General features: G+C 49.5%; 1 protein-coding gene across 4 annotated transcripts in view; it reads right to left on the bottom strand.

Annotated features, from left to right (window-relative positions):
- Positions 1 to 22,118, bottom strand: part of LETM2 (leucine zipper and EF-hand containing transmembrane protein 2) — a 276,504-nt gene that overhangs the window by 63,823 nt on the left and 190,563 nt on the right. For all 4 annotated transcript variants that reach the window (XM_063931541.1, XM_063931540.1, XM_063931542.1 and 1 more), the window contains 3 exons: positions 21,771 to 21,914; positions 10,578 to 10,718; positions 10,287 to 10,490 (listed from right to left, as the gene is read on the bottom strand). In XM_063931541.1, the coding sequence (XP_063787611.1) occupies positions 10,287 to 10,490; positions 10,578 to 10,718; positions 21,771 to 21,911 (486 nt within the window). In that variant the 5' untranslated portion in view covers positions 21,912 to 21,914. The remainder of the gene's footprint in view (positions 1 to 10,286; positions 10,491 to 10,577; positions 10,719 to 21,770; positions 21,915 to 22,118) is intronic.

Below are 22,118 nucleotides of genomic sequence, written 5' to 3'. Positions count from 1 at the left end.
AAACCATTTCCTGGAGAGTTCTCACTTTGTCCTCTGGGAGGAACACTTTCTGCGCTACAGTATCCAGTAGCATTCCAAGAAATAGGAGTCGCAGAGATGGCTCCAGGTGGAACTTCTGTAGATTGAGGATCCACCCATGGTGTGACAGAAGTTGGATAGTGCGATCTATTTGGAGCAGTAGGAGCTCCCTGGAACTCGCTTTTATCAGATTGCCCAGATAAGGGACCACGCTGACCCCCTGGACCCTGAGCTGGAACATCATTTCCGCTATCACCTTCGTGAACACCCTCTGAGCTGTAGACGGGCCAAAGGGTAACACCTGGAACTGGTAGCGATCATTCAGCAGGGCGAACCTCAGATAGGCCTGATGAGGAAGCCAAATTGGGATATGGAGGTAGGCGTTCTTGATATCCAGGGACACTAGGAATTCCTGATGTTCCAGGCCTGCGATCACTGCTCTGAAAGATTCCATCTTGAATTTGAAAACCTTTAGGTAAGGATTCAAGGACTTCAGATTCAAAATTGGCTTCACAGACCCGTCTGGTTTTGGAACAACGAACAGACAGGAGTAGTAACCTTGTCCTTGTTGTTGCAGGGGTACTGGAACAATAACTTGGGACTGGACCAACTTTGTGATTACCTGTAGTAGCGTAACATGCATATTTTTCAAAGCTGGTAATGTTGATTTGAAAAATCGTTGGGGAGGAGCACCGGCAAACTCCACCTTGTAACCCTGAGGAATAAGGTCCATTACCCAGGCGTCCTGGCAGGAACTTTCCCAGATGTGGCTGAAGTGACGTAACCGGGCTCCCACCTCGAGATCCTCCTGGGGTGGGCGTCATGCTGAGGTTTTTGCAGAAGCTGAACTGGTGCTCTTTCTTGAGAGCCGGTAACGGCTGGTTTCTTAGGTTTACCCCTGGTGCCTCTAGCTGCATTTGATGCACCTCTGGCCCTAGATCTAAATCTGGTGGACCGAAAGGACTGAGTAGACGGTCACAGGTAGATAAGTCTAGCAGGCAGAGCCCCCGAGGGAAGAAACGCGGATTTCCCAGCAGTAACTTTGGAGATTCATGCGTCCAATTCGCCTCCGAAGAGCCATTCCCCTGTAAAGGGAAGAGATTCCACATTGCGTTTGGAGTCAGCGTCTGCAATCCACTGATGCAACCATATGGCTCTGCATGCTGCCACAGCTATAGCAGTGCTCCTAGCATTAATATTGGCAATCTTTTTTAGGGAGTCACAGAGAACTCTTGCTGTGTCCTGAATGTGTTTTAAGAAAGTTACCGTAGTAACCAGGGTCATGTCACCCGAGAGACCCTCCTGAGTTTGAGTAGCCCAGGAGTGAATTGCATGTGTCACCCAGCAACCTGCAATGACCGGTCTTTGAGATACACCTGCAGCAATGTAGATAGATTTCAGTGTGGTCTCAATTTTTCTATCCCCCGGGGTCCTTCACTGTAAAGGACCCCGAAGCCGGGAGTACCGCCTTCTTAGAGAGGCGAGAGACAGACGTCTACAGCCGGAGATTCTTACCAGAACTTTCTGCCCTCAGGGGCAAAGGGGAATGTATGCAAAAATTGTTTTGACACCTGATATTTCTTATCTGGATTTTTCCAGGCTAGCTTAAATAAATCATCTAATTCTTTAGAATCAGGAAATGTGACAGTTAGTTTGTCTCGAGGGAGAAAAAAAAACAACTGCTGATTTACAGCGTCCTCTAGGGGGAGCTTTAATACATCCCTTATAGCTAAAATGAGGGGTTCAATACCCTGTGTAGGAGTGGAATCCCCACCTATGGGATCCACATCGTCCCCATCATCCTGTATATCATCATCAGTATCTGATAGAAGTGCAGGGAAAGTACATTTATGTGGACCTGCATTAGAGAGGGGGAGGGGGGGGGGGGGGGGGGGACATCAGTCCTGGCAGCTAGATCTGCTACTGCTTGTTGCAGTTCATGTGTTTTGTGGGCATTTGCAGTGAGCCGAGATGACATATCAGACATCATAGTTTTGATTGCACCCGGCCAGGAAGGCTCGTGACCCTCCCCCACATTCTCAATGGTTTGTGAGGACTGACTACACTGTTCGCATGAAATGGAACCAGATGAGAGTGGGGAGAACCTGGGGTTGCAGACACTGCATAACTTGTGTTTTACCATAGTGAAAAGTAACACACAACAATACACATACACTACAGTTTTTCAATACAAGCCTGCCATTCTGTGTGTGAGAGACACAGATGAAGAGAAAGCACACCCACGCCAGAGAGCCCCAGCGAGGCCGTCAGCTTTTAGTTCAGTGAAACCCTGGGTTTTTAAAAAAATTTCCTTTAGGAATGTGTAATGTGCACAATTTTGGCTGCTGTCGCCCAAGCTACACCCTGTACCAGTGATCCAGCGTGTGTCAGTGTGTGAAGGAGCTGCGTGAGGCTGCCGCATCTGCAGAGGAAGGCGCCAAAATGCAGCTGAGCTCGTTCTGATGTAGCTCCGCCCCCCCTTCATGGCATCGGAGCTACTGAAGATTTTATACTGGCAATGTCTGGCATGCTTAAAACTTCACATAAATGCTCAGTTAAGCACACCTCTAGCCAGTTTTCACAGGGGCAATAGCAGAACCACCCCAGGAGGGACCCGTATGCCTCACCTGTTTGATAGCCGTACCATGAACCTGGGGACCCCCTAGCGGGGCCCCCGGTGTGTACTCACCACTGATGTTCACCTTCAGGCATCTGTTAGGGGTGTGCGGCATGCTGCAGTTGCGACAGCCAAGGTACAGTGCCCCGCTGAACAAACAACCCCTCGGGACGGTGGTCCTGTAGCGGGAAAGCGGCTGTGCACCTCGCGAGGCCGGTGACCGTCCTCCCCCTAACTCCCACAGCGCAGGTATGCTGTTGCCCAAACAGCATACCGAAATAAATAAAAGTTTCAAAGAAATTGAAGAAAAAAAACTCTGGAGTGTGCATCCTCTCCTGAGGGCACTTTTTTCTAAACTGCCTGTGGGAGGGGGCATAGAGGGGAGGAGCCAGCACACCCAGCGGAAGAAATTTAAAGTGCACTGGCTCCTTTGGACCCCGTCTATACCCATCGTACTAATGTGTCCACAATATCCCTTATGGGTGCTAGAGAAATAAAGTAACAATATCATCTCTGCAAGCCAGTTTGCGGAGTACGCTGAAAAAATAAGATTTTACTTACCGATAAATCTATTTCTCGTAGTCCGTAGTGGATGCTGGGGACTCCGTCAGGACCATGGGGAATAGCGGCTCCGCAGGAGACAGGGCACAAAACTAAAGATTTAGGATCAGGTGGTGTGCACTGGCTCCTCCCCCTATGACCCTCCTCCAAGCCTCAGTTAGGATACTGTGCCCGGACGAGCGTACACAATAAGGAAGGATATTGAATCCCGGGTAAGACGCATACCAGCCACACCAATCACACCGTATAACTTGTGATCTAAACCCAGTTAACAGTATGACAAACGTAGGAGCCTCTGAACAGACGGCTCACAAAAAATAACAACCCGATTTTTTTGTAACAATAACTATGTACAAGTATTGCAGACAATCCGCACTTGGGATGGGCGCCCAGCATCCACTACGGACTACGAGAAATAGACTTATCGGTAAGTAAAATCTTATTTTCTCTGACGTCCTAAGTGGATGCTGGGGACTCCGTCAGGACCATGGGGATTATACCAAAGCTCCCAAACGGGCGGGAGAGTGCGGATGACTCTGCAGCACCGAATGAGAGAACTCCAGGTCCTCTTTAGCCAGGGTATCAAATTTGTAGAATTTTACAAACGTGTTCTCCCCCGACCACGTAGCTGCTCGGCAGAGTTGTAATGCCGAGACCCCTCAGGCAGCCGCCCAGGATGAGCCCACCTTCCTTGTGGAATGGGCCTTGACAGATTTAGGCTGTGGCAGGCCTGCCACAGAATGTGCAAGTTGAATTGTGCTACAAATCCAACGAGCAATCGTCTGCTTAGAAGCAGGAGCACCCAGCTTGTTGGGTGCATACAGTATAAACAGCGAGTCAGATTTTCTGACTCCAGCCGTCCTTGAAATGTATATTTTCAATGCCCTGACAACGTCCAGCAACTTGGAATCTTCCAAATCGCTAGTAGCCGCAGGCACCACAATAGGCTGGTTCAGGTGAAACGCTGACACCACCTTAGGCAGAAACTGAGGACGCGTCCGCAGTTCTGCCCTGTCCGAATGGAAAATCAGATATGGGCTCTTATACGATAAAGCCGCCAATTCTGATACTCTCCTGGCTGAAGCCAGGGCCAGTAGCATGGTTACTTTCCATGTAAGATATTTCAAATCCACCGATTTGAGTGGCTCAAACCAATGGGATTTGAGAAAATCCAAAACTACATTCAGGTCCCACGGAGCCACTGGGGGCACAACCGGGGGCTGTATATGTAGTACTCCTTTTACAAAAGTCTGGACTTCAGGAACTGAAGCCAATTCTTTCTGGAAGAAAATCGACAGGGCCGAAATTTGAACCTTAATGGACCCCAATTTGAGGCCCATAGACAATCCTGTTTGCAGGAAATGTAGGAATCGACCCAGTTGAAATTCCTCCGTGGGGGCCTTCCTGGCCTCACACCACGCAACATATTTTCTCCAAATGCGGTGATAATGTTGTGCAGTCACCTCCTTCCTGGCTTTAACCAGTGTAGGAATGACCTCTTCTGGAATGCCTTTTTCCTTTAGAATTCGGCGTTCAACCGCCATGCCGTCAAACGCAGCCGCGGTAAGTCTTGGAATAGACACGGTCCCTGCTGAATCAGGTCCCGTCTTAGAGGTAGAGGCCACGGATCCTCCGTGAGCATCTCTTGAAGTTCCGGGTACCAAGTTCTTCTTGGCTAATCCGGAGCCACGAGTATCGTTCTTACTCCCCTTTGCCGTATAATTCTCAGTACTTTGGGTATGAGAGGCAGAGGAGGAAACACATACACTGACTGGTACACCCACGGTGTTACCAGAGCGTCCACAGCTATTGCCTGAGGGTCTCTTGACCTGGCGCAATACCTGTCCAGTTTTTTGTTCAGACGGGACGCCATCATGTCCACCTTTGGTTTTTCCCAACGGTTCACAATCATGTGGAAGACTTCTGGATGAAGTCCCCACTCTCCCGGGTGTAGATCGTGTCTGCTGAGGAAGTCTGCTTCCCAGTTGTCTACTCCCAGAATGAACACTGCTGACAGTGCTATCACATGATCTTCCGCCCAGCGAAGAATCCTTGCAGCTTCTGCCATTGCTCTCCTGCTTCTTGTGCCGCCCTGTCTGTTTACGTGGGCGACTGCCGTGATGTTGTCCGACTGGATCAACACCGGCTGACCCTGAAGCAGGGGTTTTGCCAGGCTTAGAGCATTGTAAATTGCTCTTAGCTCCAGTATATTTATATGAAGAGACATCTCCAGGCTTGACCACACTCCCTGGAAGTTTCTTCCCTGTGTGACCGCTCCCCAGCCTCTCAGACTGGCATCCGTGGTCACCAGGACCCAGTCCTGTATGCCGAATCTGCGGCCCTCTAACAGATGAGCACTCTGCAACCACCACAGAAGAGACATCCTTGTCCGTGGCGATAAGGTTATCCGCTGATGCATCTGCAGATGCGATCCGGACCATTTGTCCAGCAGATCCCACTGAAAAGTTCGTGCGTGGAATCTGCCGAATGGAATTGCTTCGTAAGAAGCCACCATCTTTCCCAGGACTCTTGTGCATTGATGCACAGACACTTTTCCTGGTTTTAGGAGGTTCCTGACAAGTTCGGATAACTCCTTGGCTTTCTCCTCCGGAAGAAACACCTTTTTCTGAACCGTGTCCAGAATCATTCCCAGGAACAGCAGACGTGTTGTCGGGGTCAACTGAGATTTTGGAAAATTCAGAATCCACCCGTGTTGTTGCAGCACTACTTGGGTTAGTGCTACTCCGTCCTCCAGCTGTTCTCTGGACCTTGCCCTTATCAGGAGATCGTCCAAGTAAGGGATAATTAATACGCCTCTTCTTCGCAGAAGAATCATAATTTCGGCCATTACCTTGGTAAAGACCCGAGGTGCCGTGGACAATCCAAACGGCAGCGTCTGAAACTGATAATGACAGTTTTGCACCACGAACCTGAGGTACCCTTGATGTGAAGGGCAAATTGGGACATGCAGGTAAGCATCCTTTATGTCCAGGGACACCATAAAGTCCCCTTCTTCCAGATTCGCTATCACTGCTCTGAGTGATTCCATCTTGAACTTGAATTTTTGTATGTACAGGTTCAAAGATTTCAGATTTAGAATAGGTCTTACCGAGCCGTCCGGCTTCGGTACCACAAATAGCGTGGAGTAATACCCCTTTCCCTGTTGTAGGAGGGGTACCTTGACTATCACCTGCTGAGAAAACAGCTTGTGAATGGCTTCCAATACCGTCGCCCTGTCTGAGGGAGACGTTGGCAAAGCAGACTTTAGGAACCGGCGAGGGGGAGACTTCTCGAATTCCAACCTGTAACCCTGAGATACTACCTGCAGGATCCAAGGGTCCACCTGTGAGCAAGCCCACTGTGCGCTGAAATTCCTGAGTCGACCCCCCACTGCTCCTGAGTCCGCTTGTACAGCCCCAGCGTCATGCTGAGGGCTTTGCAGAACCCTGGGAGGGCTTCTGTTCCTGGGCAGGGGCTGCTTGCTGCCCTCTCTTACCCCTTCCTCTGCCCCGGGGCAGATATGACTGTCCTTTTGCCCTCTTGTTCTTATAGGACCGAAAGGACTGCGGCTGAAAAGACGGTGTCTTTTTCTGTTGGGAGGGGGTCTGAGGTAAAAAGGTGGATTTTCCGGCAGTTGCCGTGGCCACCAGATCCGATAGACCTACGCCAAATAATTCCTCCCCTTTATACGGCAATACTTCCATATGTCGTTTGGAATCCGCATCACCTGACCACTGTCGCGTCCATAAACTTCTTCTGGCAGATATGGACATCGCACTTACTCTCGATGCCAGAGTGCAAATATCCCTCTGAGCATCTCGCATATAAAGAAAAGCATCCTTTAATTGCTCTATAGTCAATAAAATACTGTCCCTATCCAGGGTATCAATATTTTCAGTCAGGGAATCCGACCAGACCACCCCAGCACTGCACATCCAGGCTGAGGCGATGGCTGGTCGCAGTATAACACCAGAATGTGTGTATATACTCTTTAGGGTAGTTTCCAGCCTCCTATCAGCTGGATCCTTGAGGGCGGCCGTATCAGGAGACGGTAACGCCACTTGTTTTGATAAGCGTGTGAGCGCCTTATCCACCCTAGGGGGTGTTTCCCAGCGCGCCCTAACCTCTGGCGGGAAAGGGTATAATGCCAATAACTTTTTTGAAATTAGCACTTTTCTATCTGGGTTAACCCACGCTTCATCACATACATCATTCAATTCCTCTGATTCAGGAAAAACTACAGGTAGTTTTTTCACCCCCCACATAATACCCCTTTTTGTGGTACTTGCAGTATCAGAGATATGCAAAGCCTCCTTCATTGCCGTGATCATATAACGTGTGGCTCTACTTGAAAATACGTTTGTTTCTTCACCGTCGACACTAGATTCAGTGTCCGTGTCTGTGTCGACCGACTGAGGTAAAGGGCGTTTTACAGCCCCTGACGGTGTCTGAGACGCCTGGGCAGGTACCAACTGGTTTTCCGGCCGTCTCATGTCGTCAACTGATTTTTGTAATGTGCTGACATTATCACGTAATTCCATAAACAAAGCCATCCATTCCGTTGTCGACTCCCTGGGGTGTGACATCACCATTACCGGCAATTGCTCTGCCTCCACACCAACATTGTCCTCATACATGTCGACACACACGTACCGACACACAGGGAATGCTCTTATCGAAGACAGGACCCCACTAGCCCTTTGGGGAGACAGAGGGAGAGTTTGCCAGCACACACCCAAGCGCTATAATATATATGGGAACAACCTTATATAAGTGTTGTATCCTTATAGCAGCTTAAATATATAAAATATCGCCAAAAAAGTGCCCCCCCTCTCTGTTTTACCCTGTTTCTGTAGTGCAGTGCAGGGGAGAGTCCTGGGAGCCTTCCTCACAGCGGAGCTGAGCAGGAAAATGGCGCTGTGTGCTGAGGAGAATAAGCCCCGCCCCCTATTCCGGCGGGCTTTTCTCCCGTAGTTTGTAATATCTGGCAGGGGTTAAATACATCCATATAGCCTCAAGGGCTATATGTGATGTATTTTTTAGCCATAAAAGGTATTTACATTGCTGCCCAGGGCGCCCCCAGCAGCGCCCTGCACCCTCCGTGACCGTTGGTGAGAAGTGTGTGACAAACAATGGCGCACAGCTGCAGTGCTGTGCGCTACCTTCAAGAAGACTGAAGAGCCTTCTGCCGCCGGTTTCTGGACCTTCAATCTTCAGCATCTGCAAGGGGGGTCGGCGGCGCGGCTCCGGGACGAACCCCAGGGTGAGACCTGTGTTCCGACTCCCTCTGGAGCTAATGGTGTCCAGTAGCCTAAGAAGCCAATCCATCCTGCACGCAGGTGAGTTGAACTTCTCTCCCCTAAGTCCCTCGATGCAGTGAGCCTGTTGCCAGCAGGACTCACTGAAAATAAAAAACCTAAAAACTTTTTCTAAGCAGCTCCTTAAGAGAGCCACCTAGATTGCACCCTGCTCGGACGGGCACAAAAACCTAACTGAGGCTTGGAGGAGGGTCATAGGGGGAGGAGCCAGTACACACCACCTGATCCTAAAGCTTTAGTTTTGTGCCCTGTCTCCTGCGGAGCCGCTATTCCCCATGGTCCTGACGGAGTCCCCAGCATCCACTTAGGACGTCAGAGAAATATAGCTTATACCTCATTGGAATTCACTCTCACCATTACTACTACAGATGTGCCCTCATACACTATTGCTGCAGTGACGCCAAACATCCCTTCTCTGCAAGCCAGGTGCCGTGCGCATATGCTTGCTCTTAGCTTCTTTTTTGCTCATATGTGCATTTTAATCGCAATGCAACAAAACTACTTCAAGACTGATTAAGTTGATATGCGGCACTTGTATATATCTGAGCGGCTGAGTCTCAATTATCAAAGCCTTCCTGTCACAGGATGTCACCAAAACTACTGCCCACTCACTGATCATTTCCCACCTCAGCTACTGCAACTTTCTCCTTACAGGTCCCCCCCAACTACCATCTCACTCTATACTGCAGCTAGACTTATTTTCCTCTCCAGCCACTCCACATCAGCTTCTCCTCTCTGCCAAGCCCTACACTGTCTCCCCTTCCACTACAGCAGTGTTTCCCAACCTCAGTCCTCAAGGCACAGTAACAGTCCAGGTTTTAGTGATAGCCATGCTTAAGCACAGACAGTTACATCAAATAACTAAGGTACTAATAAAGTCACCTGTGCTTAAGTATGGATAGCCTTAAAACTTGGGACTTTTAGGTGTGCCCTGAGAACCGTGGTTAGGAACCCCTGCCCTACAGAAGGATCTTCAAATTACTCACCCTCTTGTACAAGGACCTCTCAGACTCCATTGCTCCCAACATCTCCAACTTTATCTGTATACATACTCCTTCCCACCCTCTCTGGACTGACCATCACCTGTACTTCCTTTTGGTAACCGTATCACACTCCTCAACCCAAGACTTCAGTCTTGCTGAACCAAAACTGGAATGATCTACCACATTCTATCAGACTATCCCCTAGCCTGTCTAGCTTAATAAGGTCATTGAAAACCCAACTGTTCATAAAAGTACACCAGTCTAGGGCAGTACCTTGTATCTTATCTCATCCTCTTTCATCTTTCCCATTTTTGATTCTTGCCCTCAGATCCTCTTACACTTGCTCACCCCCTGTGTCAACCGTTTGTCTGCCCTCTTCCCTTTAGATGATAAGCTCCAAAGAGCAGGACCCTCCTCCCTCCTGTTCTATTTACCTACAGAACTCACTCACCAGCTACACTCCTTCACTCGCACCTCTGCGAGTAACTGTAAACCTGTTCGTTGCAGCTACTCTAATGGGTACAGCTTTTAGGTTGCGCTGAATATACCACCTTGCATCAGTAGCGGTGTTGAAAGTTGTAGTGCTATTTATTATTTGTTTACGGTATTGAAAGGTTACTGTATTGTACTGTTATACCACGTACTGTCTTGTTGTTTGCCCTCTGTATGGCACTGTCTGCCACATGTGATGCCCTATAAAGTCTAATAATAATAATACTAATAATAAATAAGTACTCTGGAGACATGAAGCTATTGAGGTTTTGCAGGTTTCACTGAGCCATCTCTCACCTCATCATCTGCCCGTATAGAACGGAGTTTCATAAGTAGCTGGAACCGCAATAGGTTATTTGTGCCAATTGGTGGAAGTTCTAGCAGTCGGCACAGAGCGCCCAGCTGAGACCTCTCTAGGTGCTCCAGAGTCAGCTCATCCTCAAACAGCTTAGAAAAGCGTACAATCTCCTGTGTGGTTGGTTGTTCCCCCGTGACCCGCACCTGGAATAATACAACACCGTGATTATATTTGTAAGAGTTATAAATGTGTAGGTGGTAGTGTGTAATCTCCGCTAAGACAAGACAAACCTGCTGGACGTAGGACGAAAACTGCTGCTGCCCGTCTCCTCCAGTCTCTGCTTTGTTCCTTCGTGCCATCTCAGAGATGGTCTCCTGGAGAAACTTGGCCATCTCCAATTTGGCACCAAGTTTCTTTTTCATCTTCTCTGCCTGAGCAATTTACAAAAACACAGAAATGTCACAATCATAGTTTAGCCCCTTTATATATGCTGCACCGACAATAACCTTGATCATAAATAGATTAGCACGGGGGCGTGGCCTGGCTGTGAATGCGGGAGGTCGTGCAGCACCCGAGCTCCTGCCCTAGTAGCAGTTTTAACTGCTCAAAACAACGAACAAATCAGAAATTATCTACCCTTCACCTGCTTGAGCCCCCCCAGCACTGAGTGAGGTGGTTGCGGAGCCGGCGGGTGCCTCCTGGACCCGTGCGGGTTGCGGCCTACCCTGCCAGTGGAAGCCGGGACCTCGAGTCTGGAGCTGCCCCGGACCGGAAGTGCGGTGCCCTGCGGCGGAGAACCTCACCGGAGATACCCTCTCCATCCCTGGAGCCCCCACACATCTCTCCTTACCTCCGTGAGTCTCCCCCCCCCTGCTGCTACGAGCGGCGGCTCCCCGCGGGCCCGGCGTCTAACTCCGTGTGCAGGAGAGCGCGGCGCCGATCACGTGGTGCCGCTCCCGGGACCGGACGCGGCCGCCGCTGCCTCCAGCACTCGCCGCACGCCATCTGAGGCCCCACACAAGCTGCTGGGACGTCCACCAACACCACCACCGAGCTTTATCCACGGGCTGGGGCTACATGAGGCAGTCATACAGGCACTGGAGGGTGTGAGCCTGGCGGCGCCATCTTGACTCCTGGAAAGGTGCCCACGTAAGTCCCCATCCTCTACCGATCACCGCCAGACTGCCCCAGCTCCCTCACAGGGACCCTCTGTACCTACCTGCATCCGCTGTGGGGGGACCCGCGGAGTCGGGGAGTGCTTTTAAGCACTCCTGCGGATTGCGGCCTTCCCCCCGGCCTAAAGCCTGGGGCTCGAGTTTGGAGCTGGGCCGGATCGACGGGCCGGGACAGACGTCTCGAAGAAGCTCGTCGCCTCTCTCCCTTCTCCCCCGTGCCCTCCATCAACCCTGAAGTGGATCCGGAGGGCGATCTGACCAGCTGAGGCCTCCTGTGTCCCTGCACGGAACACGGCGCTAGCTCCGGCGGAGGCGCCCGGAGCTCGAACTGCGGACCCGCTGGCCGGAGGAAGCCGGGATCGAGGTCGGGCGACGGGGTAAGTCAAGAGTATATCTCCCCCTGCGCCCCTTGCCCTGCGACCCGATCCCTGGTGCTGCGGCGAGCTGCGGCCTACTCCGTGAGCCGGAGCCGGGGCCACAGGTTTGACGCCGGCCCGCCCGTGAGCCTCAGACCCGACCTACCCACGTTGGGATCCCCCACAGGCACCGGAAAGGCCCTTCCCTTCTGCTCTCCACACAATATACCACCCCCAAGCTAGCTCTGCCATTGCTGGTTGCTGGGGACTCCCCAGAGAAGCACCGCAGCTACCCTCCGTCCCCTCTCAGCTACCATCCCCATAGGGTTCAGACGTGCTGCTGGCCTCCGGCCTTGCAAAAGACCCGGCCTACCTCTGCATTGGGGCTCATCACAGCTTATTCCGGACCCTGCCGGTGGACTCCCCTCCCGCTACTGGCTGCAGACCTCCCTCACCGCTGAGTGGTGCTGCCCCCCGGTCACTGGCTGGTCCGTGCCCGGAGCACGCCTCCGCGATTCCAGGTCGGTGGAGGCCCTACGGGAGTCCCCCTCTCAACCCCGGATATCTACCCTCCGGGCCCTCCACGGGTCACCCCCATGGACCGGACACAGATAACTACAATATAATGCACCCGTAATGCTCTCGGCCTGCCTTCCCCGGTCCTGAGTCTCACCGCTGGAGCGCCGCCGCCAGCATCTCCCCTGCTGTCTATCCCCCCCCTCCCTACTCCCACGATGACCAGAGGTAATAAAAAATCCCAGGGGTCCGATCTTACACCATTCCTAACCAAAAAAAACACCCCAGCCATGAACAAGTCTGATACTCCCGGGCCCTCCCAGGCCCCTTCCGAATCGGAAGCCGAGGAAGACGATCATACGCCCCTTACCCGCAGAGACTTCCTCTCCCTCCTTAAGGAGATGCGGGATATCAAATCCTCAGTCCAAGCTCTACACTCCCTCAAATCAGATATCGCTGACATCGGCTCCAGAACTGACCAACTCGAAAGAAGGGTCGAGGAGGTGGTAACGTTCCAGCAAACGGTTGAAACCGACCTTCACCAAATCCGCCAAGATGTCGCCCACCTTAAGGAGGAGCATGAAGATCAAGACAACAGAGCAAGGAGAAATAATTTGCGGATCCGGGGAATCCCCGAGGAGGTCGAGCCTACTCACCTTGAGCTCTACCTCAAACGCCTCTTTGCACACCTATCGCCTGACACCCCTGAGGAACATCTCCTCCTGGACCGGGCCCACAGGGCCCTGCGGCCCCGCTCCCAGGACTCCTCCCAGCCCAGAGATGTCATTCTCCGACTACATTACTTCACGGCAAAGGAAGCAGTCATGAGGGAGGCCCGAAGATTAGGATCTGTGACTTTCCAAAACACCCCGCTTCAAATTTTCCAGGACTTATCCCCGCTCACTCTAGCTAAACGTAGGGACTTTAAACCCATTACCTCCCTACTGTCCCGCCACAACGTGAAGTACCGCTGGGGTTTCCCTTTCCGGATCCTCGTATGGCACCAAGGGAAACTTCTCACAGCCAAAGATCAATCAGAGGCCCAAACGCTCCTCTCCAAGCTGGGCATCTCCACCCCTGACCAAGATGCTCACCCGCCGCGCTTCCCGCCGCGGTCACAACGGGACACACCCCAATCTCCTCGCTCAGAATGGATCACGGTCCCATCTTCCGCGACCTCCCAAGCTCCACCTCCAGTTACCTGAGAACTCTCATCCCTCTACACAACCGCTTTTCACACAAAAATGGGGCGACCACCCTTGGTCGCACTCTCCCAATAGAAATTTTACGCTATTTCAGGGTCTCCGTAACCTGATCTCTTGTTTCCTCAGTTGTTGTTTTACAAATGCTTTATTGTTGCCCCCTGTTGAAACGTTTCAATGTTGCGAATATTAATGCCTAACTGCCTAAAATTACAAATGTCTCTATCCTGAAGTGATTCCATGCTATCCTCTGAGTTAAGTCCTTCCATCCTCCCCCCCCCCCCTTCTCCTCTTCTTAGCCCCACGGGGCTGGCGCTCCAGCTGTCTTCTCTTCCTGTCCTCTCTCTAGCTTTCTTCCTCAGGCTCCCCCCGGGGGAGGCTTGCCTACGATTATTTCCCGAGCGGCTCGTGATCCACGAACTGGGCCCCATGCCGCGCCCCCACAGGGCCACGCGCCCTACCGCTGACCTAGGTGCTCACCCGACACCTAGTACTCCCTCCCATTGTCAGCTCTACCGGTCCTGGCCCCCAATGCCAGATGACCAACTACCTTCCCACCCCTTCCGGTCTCCTCTCCCCCCCCTCCCTACGTGGACCACACTCTTTCCCACCTTATATACCTCCAATCTATCTCCCCCCCCCCTTCCTACATCTCTAAACATTCCCGCTCTTTTTAATCTGCCTACTTCGCTGTTGTTTCCCCATGGGTCTCCGGGTTCTTTCTCATAATGTGAAGGGTCTGAATAGCCCTCAAAAGAGAGGTAAACTGTTTGCCTCCCTTAAACACCACAGAGGCGACCTGATCTTCCTACAGGAAACTCACTTTCTACACGACTCACATCCTACCCTCCATTGCAAACCATTCCCGGTCTCCTTTCACGCCTGCGATCACTCAGCCAAAAAACGTGGAGTAGCGATCCTATTTGCCCGTCACCTCACCTTCGAACTCTTAGACTCCCATACCGACAAAGACGGTCGATTCCTTGTCCTGGTGGGGAAACTTAACAATAATTTATGCACCCTGGTCAACGTCTACGCCCCTAACCAACGACAGGAACGGTTCTTCACAAGGCTGGATACTCTCCTCACACGAGTCCGAAGGGGCGACCTCATACTTGCAGGGGACTTTAACTCCGTCCTCAACCCACAGCTAGATCGTTCTACCGCCTCCCCTGCCCCTTCCCCGTCGGACTCCCTCCGCTCTAGATCCCTCCTCCGTCTCATGCGCTCTCAACTCCTCTATGACTCTTGGAGGATAAAAGATCCCTCTGCCCGCGATTACACCTTCTACTCCGCCCCACATAACTCCTACTCCCGAATTGATATGATCCTGCTCAGCCATGATCCGGCCTTGAATCTCCGGGATGCCCATATTCATCCACTAATTTGGTCCGACCACGCCCCCATATCCTGCGACCTGACAGGCTTGGTTTCTCGCCCTCGCCCCATGACATGGCGTCTCAACGATTCCCTCCTACACAACCCTGAGATAAACTCTCACCTCCAAAACATGATCTCTGATTACTTCGCCTTAAATGACCATCCCGACATTTCTAGGTCCACCCTCTGGCTGGCACACAAGGCTGTCCTTCGAGGGCACCTCATTAGCCTTGCCTCAAAAGCCAAAAAACAAACCCTCTCCCAATACAATAAACTCTCCATTAAACTCCATGCACTCGAGACCCTACACAAGGCGTCTTCCGACCCGACGGTCTTGTCCGAACTCCGCACCATTAAGGCGGAACTTGATCTTCTTCTCACTACACGGGTGGCCAAGCGTCTTAAGTGGCTTCGCCAGACCTTTTATGAGAAGGGCGACAAGGCGGACAAGATTCTGGCGGCACGACTCCGCTCTACGAGAGCCACATCCAACATTGTCACTATCAGGAACTCTCTCAACCAACTTGTTCAAGACCCCATAGCCATTAGAGCCGCTTTTCAATCTTACTATACTGATTTATACAACCTCCCGCCTCCCCCACCGGGTGACCCCTCCCAACCCCACGCTGACCTCATTTCCCACTTTCTCTCTGCTTCCAAACTACCCAGACTACCCCAGGACGCATTGGACTCCCTCAACAGGGAGATCACGGTGGAGGAGATCGCCCAGACTATCCTCATGCAAAAAACTGGCAAATCCCCGGGCCCGGACGGGTTTACGGCTCTGTACTACAAAAAATTCTCTGCCCTTCTCTCCCCACACCTGCATTCTCTCTTTAATGGGGTTGTCCAGGGCGACCTCTTTCCCCCTGAGATGCTAGAGGCCAGAATAGTGGTGATTCCCAAAGAAGGCAAAGACCCCCTTAACTGCGCCAGCTACCGCCCCATATCCCTCCTGAACCTAGACCTTAAAATTTTTGCCAAGATCCTGGCCACCCGTCTTAACCCATACCTCCCTTCCCTAGTTCACTACGATCAAGTAGGATTTATCCCGGGCCGCCAGGCAAGGGACAACACCAGGCGTGCTATTGACCTCATACATATCTCGAATTCCAGGAAAGCCCCCACTATCATACTCTCCTTAGACGCCGAAAAAGCATTTGACCGAATCTCCTGGGATTTCTTGAGACCCGCCCTAGAGGCCTATGGCCTATCTGGCGGCTTTCTCACAAGCATTCTAGCATTATACTCCACTCCCACTGCCACCGTCCTTATCAATGGTATCCCATCCGCCCCACTTAGTATTGCCAACGGCACACGTCAGGGCTGCCCTCTCTCCCCCCTAATATTTGCCCTCATTATAGAACCACTTGCTTCTCAAATTAGAGCACACCCGGACATACACGGTATACAGGTGGGCCCCACAAATCCCAAAATTTCTCTCTTTGCAGACGACATCCTACTCTCTCTATCCCAGCCCCTCATCTCACTCCCAAATCTATTCTCGCTACTACAAGCCTACAGTCTTATATCAGGATATAAAATCAATTATTCCAAATCTGAGGCCATGATGCTTCATACCCCCCAACGTGAGGCCGAGTCCCTCCGTACCAACTTCAATTTTAAATGGCAACCCAAGAAGATCAAATACTTAGGGATATACCTAACTCCTCGATACGACTGCCTCTTCCGAGAAAACTTTCCACCCCTCCTTACCAAAACACTAGCTGACTTGACCTCTTGGAACAGTCTTTTCATCTCGTGGCTGGGCAGGATCATAGCGGTTAAAATGACCATTCTCCCCAAATGGCTCTACCTTTTCCAGACCCTTCCCGTGGCAGTCCCGACCACCTTCCTCCGCACTATCCAACGAGCCCTCACACGCTTTATTTGGAACCACAGACCTCCCCGCATAGCCGCCAATACTCTGAAAAGACCAACCTCCGCGGGTGGTAGAGGCCTTCCCGACGTCAAACTATACTACCTTGCTTCCCACCTATCCCACATTGTCACCTCATACGCTCCTCCAGGATCGGTGTCCTGGCTGGACATCGAAGCAGCCTTCATGGCCATACCAGACCTGTCCCCCCTATGGGGCCTCTCCCCCACCTCTCGATCCCCAGCCTCTAAGCATCTCCCTACCATCAAATTCAATCTCAAAACATGGGACGCTCTCTCTTTGAATTGGGGTCTCACTACCATACCCTCACCCTTGACCCCCATCTGGCAAAACCCCAAGTTTCCCTCCGGACTCTCTACTACGAGATCCCGAATGTGGACAACACTGGGCCTTAAATTTCCGACGGACTTTGCCGATCGAGGCCAATGGTTGTCCCTGCCCGACCTCCAGCGGAAAACTCCCTCACAACCACTTAATCCCTTCCAATACCTACAAATACGCCACTTTCTGGCCTCCTTCCCCTCTACCGCCTTACTCCGCGCCCTTACTCCCTTTGAATCCCTATGCGTCAACTCCCATTCCTCCAAAGGTATAATCTCCCAACTCTACTCTCTCCTACTAGACTCCTCCCTCCCTTCTTCCCGGCCCCATGAACTCGCATGGGAACAAGACCTCGGACCTCCTCCAGAAACAGAGGACTGGGAGGACATGAGGCTGGGGATCGCTAAAAGCTCCATTGCCACTGCCTTTAAGGAAACGGCCTACAAAATCTACTACCGCTGGTACTACACCCCTGACCGACTTAACAAAATTTTCCCGTCCTCCTCCCCGTCCTGTTGGAGAAACTGCGGAGATAGAGGCACTATGCTCCACATATGGTGGACCTGCCCAGTAATTGTGCCCTTCTGGGACTTGGTCTACTCCCTCCTTAACTCACTTCTAGACCCTCCTGTCCGGAAAGACCCCTGGACCTCCCTGCTATGTTATCCCCCCCCACTCCTCAATAAATTCTCCCAAAAGCTAACCTCACATATTTTAGCAGCAGCAAAATCATTGATTGCCCTCAACTGGAAGAACCCCTCCCCACCTTCCCTACTCTCCCTTAAAGCTAAAATTTGGCACATCGCCTCAATGGAAAAGATCACATATTATCTCCACGACCGGGGCCACGTCTTCGAGCAGGTTTGGGCTCCTTGGCTCGCCGCCGAACGTAGAAACTAGTCTCCCCTCCTTTAGAACATCCCCCTCCCCCCCAGGGACCCATGGGCCCCTACCGCTCTCTCCCTCCGACAATTCTCTCTAATCCACCCCCCCACCCCCCGCTCTAACTTCCCTTCCTCCCTGCTGCTCTCTTCGTCCACACCCCCTCTCTGAATCTCCTCCCCCCTCTTAGTCTGACTTTACTTGTTCTCATGGTATACATCATGTATAGACACAAATGTGGTCCTCCCCCCTCCCCCTCCCCCCCCCCCCCCCCCCCCCCCCCCCCCCCCCAAACCCCATGTTTGAACTTGATTGTCTCTCCCTCACTGTTTAATCTTGTTATATGCTTGAAAAATGTGGTCTACCCCGGACACTGGCTATGTTGGCCGCATGTCCCATGTATTTTCAGTATGCTCTCTGTACCTACCTGACCACGCATAAATAAAGTATTTCAAAAAAAAATAAATAGATTAGCACAATAGTTATTTATGATGGAACTACTGCATACAAGTGTACTGGGATTGGATCCGGTCTCTAGGTCGACCACTATTGGTGGACATGAGGTGGGGGGTTTTTTTGTTTGTTTTTTTATAAATTTTTTGACCTTTTTCATTCTCAACGATCCATGCGGACTATGATTTGGAATAGAGGGGACATGGTGCACTAATTGGGGTTCCCAGTCACTGTACGGAGAAAACGACACACACAAAAAAAAAAAAAAGCACTCGTCGACCTTTTGACCTGTCGACCTATAGTGGTCGACCTAGTTTCTGTCGACCTTGCATACCACCCCCACTGGGATATGTGTATTAGGGATATTTAGAAAACACTGGTGGACAAAAACTAAAAAGACTGCACTCATTTCCTAACCCAAAGTGCAAATATAACAGAACCTAACTGGATGTCACAGAACAGTTTTCCATTTACAATAGAAAACAAATTTAATCTAGATTAATGGAATGTAAAGTATAGTAAAACAAAAAGTTATTAATCATTTTAATATAGTAGTAGTCATCATTTTTTGTTTATACTGTATCTGCTGCTGCATTCTAGAAAAGAATATCATAGGAGCACCACCAGCAGGCAGGCATCACCACTGTCCATGGTAACTTTGCTGTAACTAGCTTCAGCTATAGCATAAGAACAGCCCCTGTGATGGTGACCACTATAGCAAGCAAAAAGAGACAGCCATTTTAGAACTCCTCTCCTTTTGCTAAACTGGCTCCAAAGAAAGGGACGATGCCGTACCAGACTTGATTATTCTTCATTTAATTTAATATTTATTGCTGGTACTAATATATCTATCTATCTATCTATCTATCTATATATATCATCTCTAGTACCAACAATAAAATGTTAAATTAAACAAAGAGTAATCAAAAGTCTATTCTTCCTTGCATTGCAGTACACTTGTCTTAAGTATCCAGAATACTAGATTACATTAATTGCTATGGTGCTTTCTTAGCATGGCATGCCACTAAGTAGCAAATTGCTGCTGTGTATCCATTATTCAACCCGTATAGGGATGCATTTAGTATATCAAAGGTAGCAGACAATTATTCTGCATGCAGATTTCTATACTGACCCAAGTACCACCTGTAGTGAGAAAACCCCATGCTTTTCATTTAAACATATGGACAGAGGTAGTGAATTTCTTGATTTGGAAATTCTACAGTGGATTCTCTTGCTCAGCAGTATAAATATAGTTGAGAATATATGACAATCTGTTATTTGACACATCTAGTTTTACCCCATGTGTGATACAGTGTTGCTATTATTTTTTTTAATTTATTAACAGTTTCTTATATAGCACAGCATATTCCGTTGCGCTTTACAGTTAGAACAACAGTAATAGAATAAAACTGGGTAAAAACAGACAGACATAGAGGTAGGAATGCCCTGCTCGCAAGCTTACAATCTATAGGGAAATAGGCATAGCTACATATGCTATCTATTGCATAGTGGTCCACCAGATTGCTAGGTTCTTAATGGGTTGTATGATATGATCACCCCGCAATGTTGGCCAAGTATCAGGAGGGTGTGAGTAAAGAAAGACAAAATATGGGATGTCATGTATACTGTACAGAGAGGATGTAATTAGATAGGGAAGCACAGAAGGTGATGTGGGTGGGTCTGGAATTTGATAGGCTTGTCTGAAGAGGTGAGTTTTCTGGGAACGTTTAAAGGTTTGGAGACTAGAGGCGAGTTTTATTGTGTGTGTGGGGGCGTGGGAGGCGGGGGGGGGGCAGGGCATTCCACAGAGTGGGTGAAGCCCGGATAAAGACCTGTAATTTTGAGTGTGAACAAGTAATGCGTGTGAATGAGAGACGTAGATCTTCTGCAGAGCGGAGAGGTCGGGTAGAGAGATATTTTGAGAGGAGTGATGAGATGTATGTTGGTGCAGTTTGGTTAATGGCCTTGTATGTCAGTAAAAGTATTTTATATTTAATACGGTAGAATACTGGTAACCAATGGAGGGACTGACAGAGCGGATCTGCAGACAATGAACTTCTAGCGAGGAAGATTAGCCTCGCAGCTGCATTCAAAATGGATTGTAGTGGTGAGAGCCTATGTTTGGGAAGACTGGTCTGGAGACTATTACAATAAATCTATACTACATAGTACAACATATCCCCCATGCTTGTGAAATCACTAATGAGGACAGGTATACAGTAAAGATTCTGAATAAATAGTCCTGCTGCTTCTACTGCCTTTCTGTATGATTTAGTATCAGTGAGAGAGCAGCAAGTTGATCAGACTGAAGAGAATAGTACCACTACTACAGTCAAAAATAGCAAGCTGCTCTACCCTGGTATCAAGTGAACAAGCTCAAGTATGGGTGACATGTACGTTTTTATGGCTCTCAATCTGTGTGGTCATGGCACGTACATGAGACCCTGTTAACTGGCACACCTGACACAGCAGATGACCTCCAGGGATGCAGACCACACAGAACTCCTATACTAGTATTTCCTCTCCCATCCCGCTCTCTCTTATCAGACACAGGCACATACTCGGTCCTGCAATTTCTTTTGATACCAGGATAGAGCAGCGTGCTATTTTCTAACAGTAGAAGTGCTACTATGTTCTTCAGTCTGATCAACTTCCTGCTCTCACTCTCCGTTCACTGATATTATATCATACGGAAAGGCAGGGGGATATGTAATAAGTAATAGCAACATTGTATCACACAGGGTCAAAATATCTCTTCATAATATATGGAGGACCACTGATCTCAAAAATATGAGTAACTATACAAGGTGATGCCTCTATGAATTAATTTAAGGCTGCAATACCATGCCATTGTTTAATATAACATATGAGCTATTGATGTTTTTTCTGTATCAAATTAGGTCAGGCTCATTGAGACGTTGACAATCATAACATTGTATTGTGGTGACCGAGAGCTATCTGAATTGAACAGAAAGTCAATAAATTGAATTACCTTTATACGTTTTGTGGAGATCATTGTTTGACCATTTTTTATTTATTTTAAAGGACTTTTTTCAATACGAGTACAAAGAGGTGTTTTTTGTTTGTTTGCTTTAGTCCTAGACACAGGAACCGCCTCTTCTGCACAGCTAAATGTGCCCCTAAAAGTTTTTTTTTTTTTATATATATATATATATATATATATATATATATATATATATATATATATATATTTTGTTTTTTAAACTTTTAGGTTTTCTGTGGACATTATTTTCTAGGGCCTTGCATATCATTCTTACACATTCGCCATATAATCTACCTTTTTGGATTCTGTCTCAAAGGTGGAAGGTAACATCTCAGGGAAAAGTTTCAAAAAGACAGGCAGCAGAAACTCCATGAAAGGAACGATGACGAAAACCATAAATGGAACCAGACGGAACAGATCTGCACACGTCCTCATCAGCTAGAGACCACAAGAAACATCCATCATTATTACAGAAATATTCAGACAAATGTGTTGAATACGGGTAATAATTTCCAACATTAATCTACAAAGCGGCAATTTAGGAATTTAAATGAATAAAATAAAAAAAATAAGATTTTAAACCTACCAGTAAATCTATTTCTCCTAGTCCGCAGAGGATGCTGGGGACTTCGTAAGGACCAT

The sequence above is a fragment of the Pseudophryne corroboree genome, chromosome 6 (assembly GCF_028390025.1).
Source record: "Pseudophryne corroboree isolate aPseCor3 chromosome 6, aPseCor3.hap2, whole genome shotgun sequence".
Taxonomy (NCBI): domain Eukaryota; kingdom Metazoa; phylum Chordata; class Amphibia; order Anura; family Myobatrachidae; genus Pseudophryne; species Pseudophryne corroboree.
Note: the sequence above shows the minus strand (reverse complement) of the source record. Positions and strands in the feature narration are given on the sequence as shown.